The following is a 15079-nucleotide window of genomic DNA, read 5'->3' on the forward strand; positions in this document are numbered from 1 at the left end:
ATAGAGATGACATGGGTCGACAGTGGTACAGATTGGGGTCGAGTCCATCTCAGACTCGAAACCTGAAAGTCTCCTTTTAGTTTTTTCTCTTTTTTTTTGGCCTGACCCAACCTAGCGTCCACAGCACTCTCTGCCCCCTCCTGTGTGAGAGAGAGAGAGAGAGAGAGAGAGAGAGAGAGAGAGAGAGAGAGAGAGAGAGAGAGAGACGGTTCGTTCCCCGCCCCTTTTTAGTAAATGAATACCCCACGCTCCCCCTCTTTTAATAAAAAGCCAAAACTGTCTAAATTACAAAAGTATCTCAATCCCTTCTTTTGGTTATTAATATAACAAATAAAATGTTTAACAAAAGAGCCTATATTTTATTTAATTGTATAATGCCAATAAAATGGTTTGTAGATGCAGATCTTGACCTGACACACAGGGCCACTAGAATATGAGAACTTTGGTGTGAATGAGGCATTTTCCATTTTTTTTTGCAAATTCGGCCTGCAGAGGTGTTGGGCGTGATCCATTTCCTAATAATCAATTCTTGGATCATATTTATTCGATAAAAAATGGGTTTTTGGGATCTTCAATAATTATGAAATTTTGAGCTATTGATTTTCAAGCCTTAAAAATTCTCGCTTATACATTGGAGCAGGTCCCCATAAAAGCAAGCATGTAGATCATACCAAAGTTCTCATATTCTAGTGGCCCCGTGCCCATACTTAAACAAAATCCCTGTGTCTGTTCCCCTGTGACTTATATTGTAAAGTTGCGTCTAGAGTCTGTTTTGCCTTTGTTGAGTCTGATGTAAGCTGCTTGGTTTAAGTGAATCAATATCCCGAAGGGGCAACCTGTATACTTGAACTGTAAGTGGCCTACGGGCTAAATTGTGAATGAATTAAGTGCGTTGAGCTTTCTTTTGTTCACCCTTGTTGTGATTGCTTCTTGTGATTGCAATTCTTCTCCCTCCGTTCTCTCTTGCTCTCTTGCATTTTGATTACAAGAGAGCGATAAGTAGGATCGTCGCGCCGCGCTAGCTTATTGAAGAAAATAAGCCCGTGACAAGTGATACCAGAGCTCGTTTTCGTGCTGGGGAAGTATCTTCGGAGTTGGTATCGACAGGCTACGATTTGTGAGCAAGACATCATGGCGTCCTATCAAAACTTGAGTAACACCAAGGGCAAGACAGTTGCCAGAGCTGATGAGATGGGTTCACCTTTGGGCCAAGAGCATATGGTTGCAACGGTCAACAAGCTGATGGACGATGTGACTTCACACAAAGAAGCAATTTCACACGCAATTGAATCATAAAGTGGATTGAATGATGTGGTGGCGAGCCTGCAAGAGCAGGTGTCGTTGACGACAACAGTGGTCGACTTGCAGACTGAAGTAGAGGAACTTTAGTTGAAGAACCACACATTGTTGCAGACAGTGACCCTAAATGGGGGAAATGGTGAGAGGCCATAAAGGATTGATGTGCCAAGACCATCATAAAGTTCAATGGTTCTCGCGATCGCAAGGTCATTGAGAACTTCTTGTTCCAAATAGAAGACTACTTGGATATTCAGAACGTGACGCTTAAAGATCTCAGGATTAAGGTTGATGCAATCCTACTTGATGGAGATGCTATCGCTTGGTGGAGGCGGACACACAGTGATATGGAGAGGGGTCAATGCGTGATAGACACTTTTGAGGACTTCAAAATGGAACTGCGCAACTACTTCATGTCGAGAAATGCGCAAAGACAGACTTACAGGATGGATGGAGAGGGGTCAATGCGTGATAGACACCTTTGACGACTTCAAAATGGAACTGCGCAGCTACTTCATGTCGAGGAATGCGCAAAGACATGCTTACATGATGGTGTCAGATCTTAAACATACTGGTTTGTTGCAAGACTATGTCAGAACGTTCCAGAAGCTTATGCTTGAGGTGTAGCGTGCCAGATGATGACAAACTCAACTGGTTCATTGTGGGACTTCACCCATGGACACAGTTTGAAGTGGACACAGTTTGAAGTGGAAAGCAGTAATCCCAGTATTTTGGAAGATGCATATGTGACGACCGAGCGCTGAGTTGACACTAAACGCAAGCTTTTCACCCCATCAACCAAGGTCGGGAAGAAGCCTGACCACGAATATAAGAAGGATGAGTGACGTAACAACAAAGGTGAGGCGTCGACATCCTACCAATTTCATAAGAAACAAAACTTCAAGAAGTTTAACAACAGGAACAAGTGAGCAATTGTTACTTGCTGGTTCTGTGGCGATAGACATATCGCCATGTAGTGTGCAAAGCAACTTGTAAAGGACGATGGGTAAGCTAATGCGGTGCAGGCAGAATGCAGTGATACTGAGTCCATCTAACCAAGGATGGGGGGCCTTGCGATCAATTAACGCAGCTAGAAGTTGCGCAACTGAAAAAATGCAGGTCAGTAAGGAACTCATGTACCTGGAAATCATTACGAATTGAAAGTCTACTACATCAATAGTAGATTCTGGGGCCACACACAATTTTGTCTCGCGAGAAGAGGTAGAGCGGCTGGGCTTGAAGCCCGGGCCAAAGCAGAGGACCATCAAAATGGTGAACTCTGAAGCCAAGTCAGAATGTGACTTTGCTGCCAAAGTTTAACTCGTTGACGATTATGAGGCGAAACCAGTCACACACATTTCACTACCTTAGAAAGACAATACTTCAGTGTTGTCGGCAATGCAGTTGAAGAAGAGTTTCAAGCGTGGGGAGCAGACATTCTTAGTTGTCGTGCGTGCAACAATGTCGCTGACCCTAGCCACACTGTTGGCGGAGTTTCGGGGGGTGATGCCTCCAGAATTGCTGAAGCGTCTACCACCAAGACGCGAGGTCGACCATAAGATTGAGTTGACCTCGGGAGCGAAGCCTCTCACAATGGTTCTATACTGCATGGGGCCAACTGAGCTGAAAGAGCTGCGCAGGCAGCTGGACGAGATGCTGGATGCAGGCATCATTCGTCCATCAAAAGCCACATTTGGCGCACCAGTCCTATTTCAGATGAAATATGACAGCTCCAAGCGGTTGTGTGTGGACTACCGTGCGCTAAACAAGGTCACGATAAAGAACAAGTACCCGTTGTCACTAATAGCGGACTTGTTCGATCAGTTGGGCAGTGCTCGAGTCTTTTCAAAGCTAGACTTGAGATTGAGTTATTGGCGGGTGAGGATGCTGATGGCGATGAGCCGAAGACAACTTGCGTCACTCGCTATAGTGCTTACAAATTCTTAATAATGTCATTCGAGTTGACAAATGCTCCATCCACGTTCACGATCTAATGAATCAAATTTTTTACCGTTAGACAAGTTTGTGGTAATCTACTTGGATGACATCGTGATTTATAGCAGCAATATGGAGGAATATGTCGGGCACTTGCGAACAGTGTTTCAGGTGCTAAAGGTGAATGATCTCTGTGTTAAAAGAGATAAGTGTCTCTTCAGTCATGAGAAGAATAGCTTTCTTGGCCACGTTATAGGGCGTGAGGTGCTGCTCATGCATGAACAAAAGATAAGAGCCATCCAAGAATGGGTTTCGCCAAGTAAAGTGCCAGAGTTGCGGTCATTCCTTGGTTTGACAAATTATTATCGACAGTTAATTGAAGGTTACTCCCTCATTGCTAGCCCCTCATTGACCTGTTAAATAAGAATCGGGTATGGCTTTAGATAAGAGCATGCCAAGATGTCATCGATGACTTGAGGAAAACCTTAGTGAGGGAGTCAGTGCTGCGACTGCCTGATCACTCGAGACCCTTTGAGGTCTACATAGACGCCTAAGACTTTGCCATCGATAGAGTAATTACGCAGGACGACCATCCGATCACATATGAGAGTCGTAAGCTAAAGGATGCAAATAGGCGTTATACGGTGCATGAACGTCATATGACAGCTATCGTGTATTGCCTCAGGACTTGGCGACACTACCTTCTGAGTGCCTAGTTTGTCGTCAAGACGGACAATGTTGCCACGAGTTATTTTTAGACACAGAAGAAGCCGATGCTTAAGCAAGTTCGGTGGCAGATGTTTTTGGCTGAGTTCGACTTTGCCTTAGAGTACAAGGTTGGGAAGACCAATGTAGTTGCGGACGCATTGAGCTACAAGGTTGAACTGACTGATGCGCGTGGACACTTTCTTGAGCCGCATCCGCGAAGGTACACAGCAGGATTCGACGACACAACACCTTGTTTCTCTGGCGCAGACAGGGAAGACTTGACGATTTTGGCTACAGGACGACCTCTTCATGACAAAAGGGGGACACATCATCGTGTCGCGGTGGGGAAGCCTTCGTCGAGAATTGCTTAAGGCGTGCCATGATACATTATGGGTCGACCATCCTGGTTAGGAGCGAACCTTAGAACTTCTTGAGCGCGGCTACTATTAGCCGTACACGAGGGACGATGTGGAGGGGTATGTGCGAACATGCCTCATCTGCCAGCAAGACAAGGGGACCAACCAGAAGACTGCCGGCCTCCTTGAGCTTCTACCGATTCCAGAACGTCCTTGGGAAAGCATCTTCATGGACTTTATTTATTAGTCTGTTGAAGGTAGATGACACCGACTCCATCCTTGTGGTGGTTGATCGTTTCTCAAAGTATGTCACCTTCATCCCAGTTTCTAAGGAGTGCCCTGCAGAGAAGACTGTAAAGCATGTGGTGAAGCGCTGGGGCATACCAAAGAGTATTGTGAGTGATCGCGATGCTCGCTTAATGGGCAAGTTCTGACGTGAAGTATTTCAGTTACTTGGCCCTGATTTGCTGTTTTCAACAAGCTTCCATCCGCAGATCGATAGGCTAACAGAGCGCATTAACGGGATACTTGAACAATACCTTAGGCATTGTGCCAATCAGAAAAATTGGGTTAAGCTCCTTGACGTGACACAATTCTGTTATAATCTACAGAAGAACGAGTCTTCAGGCCATAACTTGTTTGAAATAACCATGGGGCAGTAACCGTTGACCCGCACACTCTTGCTGCACAAGAAAATGAAAGGCCATCCTTCGCCTATCAGTTTGTTTGAGGCTGACACGAGTAAAATGAGTTGGCGAAGACATTTCTACACAAGGCAACAAAGAGAATGAAGAAGTGGGCGGACAAGCATCGTCGGCCGACTGGGTTTCAAGTTGGGGACCAAGTGTTGGTGAAGCTTTACCCTGGCTGTACAAGCATCTTCCGTGGGCGACACCACAGACTGACCAGAAAGTATGAAGGACCATTCACCATCACAAAGAAGGTGGGCAAACTGACGTATAAGCTGGACTTGCCCCCCAGATTTCAAGGTGCACCCGGTGTTTCACATGTGCAACCTTAAACAGTTTCATACACATGACGGAGATTCGAAACGTAACGTGCCACAACGCGCTCTCATCATGCAGAGGGCCCCGACAACACAACGGGTCGAGAAACACCTCAGTCAAATCCTTCGCCACAAGGTCAACTACTTCAGCGAAGCGAAGAAATACCTAATGTAATGGGAGGAAACAACGAAACCTACGTGGGAGCCAGCTTTCCGGATGAACAACCGCTACCCGGCTGAAGTCAGGGCTTAACATGAAACAAATGGTGCTGAGGACGACACATGATTTGAAGGGGGGAACATGTTTCCTTGTGATTTATATTGTAAAGTTGCATGTAGAGTTTGTTTTGCTTTTGTTGAGTCTCATGTAAGCTTCCCGGTTCAGGTGAATCAATACCCCGAATGGGCAGCCCGTATAATTGAACTGTAAGTGGCCTACGAGCTAAATTGTGAATGAATTAAATGCGTTGAGCTTTCTTTTGTTCACCCTCATTGTGATTGCAATTCTTCTCCTTCCATTCTCTCTTCACTTTGATTACAAGCTTCCGCGACTGGCAAGCGAGCAATAAGTAGGCTTGCGGCGGTAAGGATAGACCGTTGCGCTGTGTTGACTTATTGAAGGAAATAGGCCCGTGACAATGTCATACCTTTGTATATGTACCCACACCTATGTAAGATAGCTTTTAGGTGCCTTGAACATGAAATGTTCAATTTTTCTAGTTAGATGTTCATATTTCATGTAAATCATTAATAATCAAAATCCAATAAAAAATGGATGTGCATTTCGTAATTGATTTTAGGACTCATTTTTTTGTATAGTATATTTTTTCACTTTTCAAAAATTGGTATATTTTTTCACTCTTCTTGGAGACTTGTCCATTCCTTTTCATGAGATAAATCGTGACTTCATGCGCAAGATTCAAAAGAAAGAAATTGCAGAGGCTTTGAAGAAAATGAAATCAAGAAGGGCAGTTGGCCCAGATGGTATACCTATCGAGGCTTGGAAATGCTTGGGAGAGAAAGGTTTAGAATGGTTGACAAATCTTTTTAACTTGATTTGGCGAACAAATAAGATGCCTAATGAGTGGAGGAAGAGTACTTTGGTGCCTTTATATAAGAATAAGGGTGATATACAAGATTGCACAAACTATCGTGGTATAAAACTCATGAGTCATACTATGAAACTTTGGGAGAGGGTGATTGAGTCTAGGTTGAGGAAGGTTGTCATGATATCGGAGAATCAATTTGGTTTTATGCCTGGAAGATCAACTATGGAAGCTATACATCTTCTTAGACAACTTATTGAAAGATATAGAGAGAGGAACAAAGATTTGCATATGGTTTTTATTGATTTAGAGAAGGCATACGATAGAGTACTTAGGGACGTTCTCTGGTGGACAATGATGAAGAAAGGTGTTTCTCTTAAGTACATTAGTATAATTAAAGATATGTATGAAGGAGTAGTAACCAATGTCCGCACTTGTGGAGGGGTAACAACCAATTTTCCTATAACGGTTGGGTTACATCAAGGATCTGCTTTAAGCCCTTTCCTATTTGCTATAGTGATGGATGAGCTTACGAGATCAATTCAAGAAAATGTGCCGTGGTGTATGTTGTTTGCTGATGATATTGTTTTGATTGATGAGTCTATAGCTGAGGTTAATGCTAAGTTAGAATTATGGAGACAGACATTGGAAGCAAGAGGTTTTAAGTTGACTAAAAGTAAGACAGAATACATGGAATGTCGGTTTAGTAAGCAACGAAGTAGTGATGAGAGTGTAGTGAAGCTTGGTGAGCAAGAAATACCGGTGGATGATTGTTTCAAATATTTGGGATCTATCATTCAAAAGTATGGAGAAATTGATGGAGATGTTAATCCTAGGATAAAGGTTGGGTGGATGAAATGGAAAAGTGCAACTGGAGTGTTGTGCGATCGTAGAATGCCATTGCGGTTGAAGGGAAAGTTTTATAGGACGACTATTAGGCCCGCTTTACTATATGGTACGAAATGTTGGGCTGCCAAGAGACATCATATTCAAAAAATGAGTGTAGCTGAGATGCGTATGCTGAGATGGATGTGTGGAAATACAATAAAAGATAAGATTAAGAACGAGGAGATACATAAGAAGGTAGGCGTTGCACCCATTGAAAATAAGATGAGAGAGAATCGTTTACGGTGGTTTGGACATATTCGGCGAAGGCCTAATGATGCTCCAGTTAGAAGGATGGAGAAATGGGAAAATATATTAGTTAAAAGAGGTCGGGGTAGGCCTAGGAAGACATGGATGGAGGTGATAGGAAAGGATATGAATGCTTTGAACCTCACGGAGGACATGGCATTGGATATAAATGATTGGAGGAGAAGGATTCATGTGGAAGACCCAAAATGATTTTCTTTTTTGGTTCATATAGCCGACCCCAATTGTTTTGGGATGAAGGCGTTGTTGTTGTTGTTGTTCTCTCCTTGTGTGTGTGTGTATGATGTCATAACCTTACAAAATTCACATGTCAATAAAAAATGGATGTGCATTTCGCAATTGATTTTAGGACTCATTTTTTTTCGTATGGTATATTTTTTCACTTGTCTCTCCTTGTGTGTGTGTATGATGTCATAACCTTACAAAATTCACATGTCTTACCATTCATATCCTTGTCATTTTTTGGACTCATGTCCGGTGTCCGTGTAATGTACAGTGCGTAAGCCTACAAGTGTTTTTGCTTAGCTTGTCTTAACTTCTAATCAGTATCACATAAATAGGCTTTTACATTTTTCAGCTATAGTACTAATTTAAGAACAACAAACCTTACCTGTTCATCAACATAATGAGACTAATGAGTAGGAATTTAAAAATGATCTTTGTCATAAATTCTGTATATATATATATATATATGATTGCATCCATGTGCTTTGACAATTATATAATCATGAAAGTTGTTTGTACTTCATATATTCAGTTCAGACACATTACATTTACTGAAAGTTACGGTGATTATGTGATAGTCTTCGCCTTTTTTGAGAACAATTTTGTTAATGTTATATCTTTTCTAACTTTGAACAATATCAGAACAGATCTGAGCATTCATGGACCTGCATTGATCTTGTTTCATCGTTTCCATCAAGGTATGCATGTTTTTCTTATTTACATCTTTTGGACTTTTATACTTGTAGCGTTCAGATTTTTCATGCCGAATGCTGATGCTATTGCATTTGGATATTTATTTATATATATTTCAATTTTTTAGATATTTTCTATTGTTACAATTCTCTAACTTAACTTTTCAATAAAAATTCACAAAATGGAAAATGCAGATTTTGCACAAAATATAAAAATTAGCAGATGCTGAACTCCTTGTGTGTAAGATTTTGAACATATGTTTGTAACATGAAAAATGGTTGATTTAGGACTTAATGATGAAAACAATTACTTTTTGATTGATCAATGTGTTTTGTGATCTATGTCACACGGACTCGGCTAGGGGGTCGACGCACCCGCGTCGACACGGGTGCGGCTTCGGACACGGTTAACGAAGAGTCAGACTCAGTCAACGCACCGGGGCCGAGTCCATCCACGTTTTGCACTCGGTCAACATCGACGATTGTCTATATTCGTCCATTTTTAGAGTGAAAAACTAAAAAAATAATTATATATATATATATATATATATATATATATATATATATATATATATATATATATATATATATATAGCCGAGTCCCCATGTCCAAAATATTTGAAATTGCGCTGCACCCGTGTCGCACCCGCACCCATGTGACATAGTTTGTGATTCTTGAACTCGATATAGATGTTGAAGACTAGGGTAACATTGGTAATTTGGTATGTTGGCTTGTACATGCCCCTTATGGAAATGGTTTATTATGTGCAGAGTTACTACACATTTTACCATAATAATATTGTAATATGTTATAATCATGAATGGAGATCATTCCTTTTTATCCTGGTCTTATAAGATCCCTTACTTTTTCTCTCTTCTTTTTGGTTGTTCGGTTTATATAGTTAACCTTCTAATACATAGTAAATTGACGTAGTATTGCACAAGCAAATGGATGCCTTTGCTATGTCCATTTAGCTGGTCTTGACTTTGCAAGTCTTGCTACAAAACGTGAAGAGCTTATTCACAATTTGCATAAAAAGTTTTTTTTTGGGGGGTGGGGTGGGGAGGATCATTGTTGTGGTGTTGCTATTATGGAGGAGCTTGCACAAGTTTGTTGGGCCAAAAACCCTGGTCCACTTGTTAAGTTGATAGCCTATGTCACATTGGTTTATATATATATATATATATATATGTGCATGTGCATTTATGTACTTATATATAATATAGATATAACTGCACTTGGTTAGGGTTAACCCAATCTACTTTTTGACAGAAATGGACCTCAGTGTGGTTGACTTCACCTCACATAGGAAGCCGTGTCCAAGTGTCGTGCTCGTATCGGTGTGGGTGCGATGTGGGTGTGTTGCTTTGTTAGAAGAGTCCATGTTACATAGTTGATAGCTGTGATATGAATTTTAAATGTCCTTTTTCAATGTGATATTGCTACAACATCTTAAACTTTGGTCCAATTTGGAGTTTTTGGGTTGTGTTGTGCACCACTTTAACTATATTGTGGGGCAAGCATGAATAGATTGGTATATAATTTTGTAGGTAACACCAATGTGTGACAGCTGATGGGAAGCACTACTTTTTGTGTGTAGGATGACTTTTGGTGTTACAAGATATTTTCATTATAGACAATGTGTTGGTAACTCATTTTGCTTTACTGAAAACCTGTAAGTAAACCTAAGTGACCCCTTTGAACTGGGGGCAATGCGAATCACAACCGATAGGAAGTTTGATAAAGAAAAACTACAGCGAGTTGTCTGGATCTCTTAAATTGGCCAAATAAGCTACAAAGAAACTTGGATTTTTAAGAGTGCTATCAAACAGGATCAAACAATCTAAATTATCTGAAATTGGATAGTGAGTTGCCCAATTAGTGGAACTCTATTAGGAATACTTTCAAGTCAAAATTTACAAAGAAGTTTGTCCTTTGGGAAGCTATGACAAAGGCTTATTATACGAACATGACTGAGAAGTGTAATGTGATTGACGGAGGCAGAAATGTTGTCAAGGGAGCAGGCCAGTTAGTGATTATTTTGCTTAGATTTGGAGTATAGTGAATGTACTAAACTTTTATAACTACAATAATGTTCCTTAGGGACAAACAGATATCAGGCTGGTAAGATCTCCCTTCTCTTGATATTGTCCATTCCATCCTTCAGTAAGTATAATATAGGAGGAAATCTATGGATCCCAGATAGTAGTTCCAAAAGATTGAAGCTCTGTAATAGAAAAGAAAACTCCAACATATTTAACATAGCAGTAGTTACAATATGCCTATAAGAAACTTGGTTGGAAATGCTAAATCCACAGGAATTCTGCCTGCCCAATTGTCACTATTGAGTCATTTTTCACTGTAAAAAGACCGATGAGTTTAAGATCTTAGGTTGAACACTTAGGGCTGGGAAGACTTTCCTCATCAAAATCACATATATCATGTACAACCAGGTGGTTGAAGCTTTTGCACAGGGTTTCATTGTATTTCCAAACCATTGATTGGTCAGTAGAAAGTTGTTTCATATTTCCTTCCATCCTTATTATCATATAGTATCAAAGCTTGTTCCTTTATTCCTATTGTTGGCAAAAGAGCAACTACTTTTTTGTGCCACTTGTGTGTCATTCTGCCTGTTCTTGATTATCTAATTTGACCTAAACTTTTGTTAGATTTTTTACCAATGCTTTTAGTTGTAGTGGGATGGTTAGCCCTCATGTTTTAATGCAAAGAGAAGGGCTTATATACTTTCTAGTATGTCTTGGTCATTTTACGTAGTGATCCTAATCATCTTTGTTGAGTTGATCCAATTATGACAACATAAACTTATTGCAACAAATGATCAACTAGTAAGAGATTTTTCTTATCAATCACAAAAGTTTTATTTTCTTCCCGGATTCATCTTAGATTTTTCGGTCTTATTTTACCCCTAAAAGAAAAAATGGAAGAAAGATAAAATCACTCTAGAGTGTTCTCAAGCCTTTCATTTTGATGATATTGAGATAGATAAGGTGAGAAGAGTGTAGAAAGAAGAAGAAAGGAGATGTGGTTGGGCGATTAGGAGTCTCAACCTATTCGAATGCTTTTGATGTACATTTTGATGTATATTAATGATGAAGAGAAGTATAGAAGCAAGAAGTGAGGAGACATGAGGGAGAAGAAAAAGCACATATAAAGGAAAGGTTGGGTAGTCTTTCATTTCCTTCAATTCTAGTATGTATGTTTTGAGGTTTCAAAGAATCAGAAAAATGCCCCGTGCAGTGCAACAGGGCAAGTCTGTAAAAGATGTAGGAGAAATAACAATACCATATATACAATAATAAAAGGTATACTCACCACTGCGGTGGTTACCCATGTGGTCAGTGGGGTCCTGTGTCAAGCTGAAGACCCAAGATCGAATCCCACTGGCACATGGTGGCTGCTGTTGCTTTAACACGGTTGGGGCATGTAAGGCTGGGTGATCATTTCCTCAACCTGTAGTTTTACCTCACAGGGCGGCAGGCCCATTAAGTGACCTGGTTCTCGGTGAGGGTTCCTTCGTCATAAAAAAACAAAAAATAAATGTATACTCTTCAACAATTGGAAGGGGTCAATGTTCTTCCTACTTCAAGGGAACACAAATATACTTGATAAATGACTTTAAATTTTGCCAAGACAAGGACAGGTTTGGGATCTGAACCTAATATAACACCTGGTCTCAAGATGCTGTTGTCAGCAGAATACTAGTTGACATCAGCATAGATCTAAAAGAAGAAAAGGAGGGAATATAATGACTGGATTGAGTGAAGAAAAAAAAAACAATGAATACCTGAAAAGTAAGTAGAAAAATAGGTTTTGAAACTTGCAAAATGTAATAAGAAGGTAGAGAACAATTATATAAGTTTGCAAATATGGTTTGAAAGAAAAGGATATAGAAAAGAAGTGAGAAGAGGATCATAAGCAACGAGGAAGAAAGAAAGAAAAATAAAATGGAAATAGAGAAAGAAAACAGAAAAAATTAAGAGTTAACAAAGAGTAAGTGCTCTAATACCATGAAAATCCTTAAAAAAAGTTTGTTAGAGCAGAAACAGAAGAGAATAGCAGTTGTGACCTGTAATCCTTCATTAGCGAGGGGAAGTGTTAGTATCTTATATTTATACTGTTAGCTGTAATCAGGGTAACTAGAAACAATGAATAAAGTAATGAATAATTACAACAAATACCACAGAAGATGTATAAAGAGAAGGATGCATAGAAAATATATACATAAAATACGAACTATTAAGTGTAATATATAAATTATATATTTTAAGTGTAATATAAAAAAATATTTCATGTATAAATAACATGAAATGTTTTTACATGAGCCAGCTCGTGTTGGGCTTGTCTCATTCAAGGATGAACCAAGCTAGAGCTTGGAACGGCTAAACACGAACACAAGCTGAGACACTAGCTCAATCCATTGGTAAATGAGCCGAGCCTTAACGTGCCCTGTTCGGTTCATTTACCAGCCCTACTACCAAGTTACTGATTATTCAAAAGAAAAGGAGAATTTTTACAATTCATGTGGTGTATGTGTACAACATGATTCAAGTCAATATTGAAATTGACCTGGAGAGTAAGATGGAGATCAAGGTGAAACAATTAGTTATGTAAATGGATCAGATTAGGTTCAGATGTGGACATGATTGTATCCTAATCAAATCTTGACTAATTGAATTCAGAGTTGGATGGAGAAATGTAATAGCAAATCTGGATTCAACCAACTAATCAGATGATCTTTATGTGTTATTCGGAATAACCGTCAGATTTGGATTCAGTTAAGGATTTGAATTCGGATATAAACCTGCCTAACGAATCCGAATCAAGTTGTTAATCAAACGTTTCTTGAACTACGAGATGGATTCAGAGTCGGTTGGATATCGACCCAAATCAAACCCTTTTTGCACCTTTCCAGCTCATGCTTGACATATCACGTGTCTTTGCTTTTAGGTTAACACATCTTTTGGATTTCTGAATAGGAAATCTTGGAACTTGACTGTCGTTTATCAGAAATTCATGCATGTGGAAGTTGATCTTTCGTAGCATATGCATCATCCAAGTTCGTGTTGCACCTCCACGCTACTGATGGCACACAAGTGTTCAATTGAAGCTATTTTTGTTTTTATAAGTTGTGAACGAGTATAAACTAATGAGACTCTTATTCAGGTCGGCTTTTTGTTAATTTCTTTCACTTTTTTATAGCAGTTCTCTCTTTTTTTTTTCTTCACATATATACATCATATCTTTCAGCATAAGTTTGACATCTTATTTAGCTGTATTTCAAGTGCCTTGGTCTATATGGTTTTCTGGCTAATGACTTGTAATCTGAACTGATAGTAACCAACCTCAAATCAGAAGCTTGGGTTCTGTTCAAGATAATCCCAAGCTGGAACAAGGCACAGTGGTGCAAAGTCCAGGTTCACTTCAACAACGAAGTAAAATTCTGCAACAGGAAAGGCATATAGTGCATCAGACTGGCCATGCAAAAAGCATTCCGACATACCTTGATGAATTTACAAACGGATTTCCGGTGGATGGCTTATCATCTGTTTCTGTCAAATGGTGGGGGAATGACAGTAGGAGTGATGATGCTGAGATGGTCTCAGGGGAAGAATGCTTGAAGAATGAAGCATTAAAAGATTCAACAGCCAAGACTGAACTAATGAATCACAAAGATGGTGAAGCCTCAAGAGAGGAAGTAGTTACATGCGTTAAGGATCCCTGTGACCCAGAGAACCACAAAGTAGGACTGGAAGGGGCATCCTTGCTTTTGGCGATACGAAAAAGAAATGCAGAGGATGGGAGTGAAGTACTGAAGTTTGGTATAACCAGAGGATATGATGCATCAAGGTTAAGCAAGAGAGAGAAATCATTGCTTTCACAAGTTTTCAGATCTTCGCTGCCTGCTCAATGGAGATTCAACATGTCTTGATTCAACCTTGCAATGCAAAAAATCAGAACTTCAGCATTATGGTGGCAAGCAATTGGAAGTGTGAACTCGTAAATGATCGATCTGTATGTTCTATCACCACCTGATGCTCAGATATGATACCCTATGATTGTGCCCTAATTGGCCCCATAGCTGTAAGCTCCATAAGAGTGGACTGGTCGCACAATGATGCGTCATACCCATCGTGGGTTAGATTCTAGAGATAAATGACCTTGTAATGTCTAGGGCCTCCAGACATCCTGATGCTCACCCTAACCAACTGTAAGGAGCGAGAGACTTTTTTATACTAATTAAGTCGTGTTGATCAGTTTTATGTGCTTTTTTGTTTGGTTGAAGTTTAGTAACATGAAGTTTTCACGCAAATTAGAATGCATGATTACTTTTCAAGTGTTCGTTGAGTTTAAGACGTCTAAAAGAGAGCCGGAAACATCCACCACATGCTGATGCATTCTGTGGTTGTAAAAGATGTAGTCATCCATGATCGAAACCTGAAAGTCTTTCCAACAGACTAGGACTATAAGAGATAGGGTGGCACTTTTCTTTTTTCAGTTTCATCGGCTCTTTTAGGGTAAGTTTTGCGTGCCACAAAAGGTTTGGGTCTCTTCTTTTGGATGCGTAAAAAATGAAGCATTTCTGTGAGCTCCGCTGTAGCAATTCAAATATGGTCTTGGCTTCGCTTGCGCCATAATAGAAA

At 40.1% G+C, this 15079-nt stretch overlaps 1 protein-coding gene across 2 annotated transcripts in view; it reads left to right on the forward strand.

The window, feature by feature from the left end:
• LOC149815798 (uncharacterized) overlaps window positions 1-14739 on the forward strand; it is a 51838-nt gene extending 37099 nt beyond the window's left edge. For both annotated transcript variants that reach the window (XM_089988365.1, XM_089988366.1), the window contains 2 exons: window positions 8372-8422; window positions 13773-14739. In XM_089988365.1, coding sequence (XP_089844491.1) covers window positions 8372-8422; window positions 13773-14367 — 646 coding nt within the window. In that variant the 3' untranslated portion in view covers window positions 14368-14739. The remainder of the gene's footprint in view (window positions 1-8371; window positions 8423-13772) is intronic.
• Window positions 14740-15079: the final 340 nt, after the last annotated feature.

The sequence above is a fragment of the Nuphar pumila genome, chromosome 15 (genome assembly GCF_984573655.1).
Source record: "Nuphar pumila chromosome 15, dmNupPumi1.hap1.1, whole genome shotgun sequence".
NCBI classification, from domain to species: Eukaryota; Viridiplantae; Streptophyta; class Magnoliopsida; order Nymphaeales; family Nymphaeaceae; genus Nuphar; species Nuphar pumila.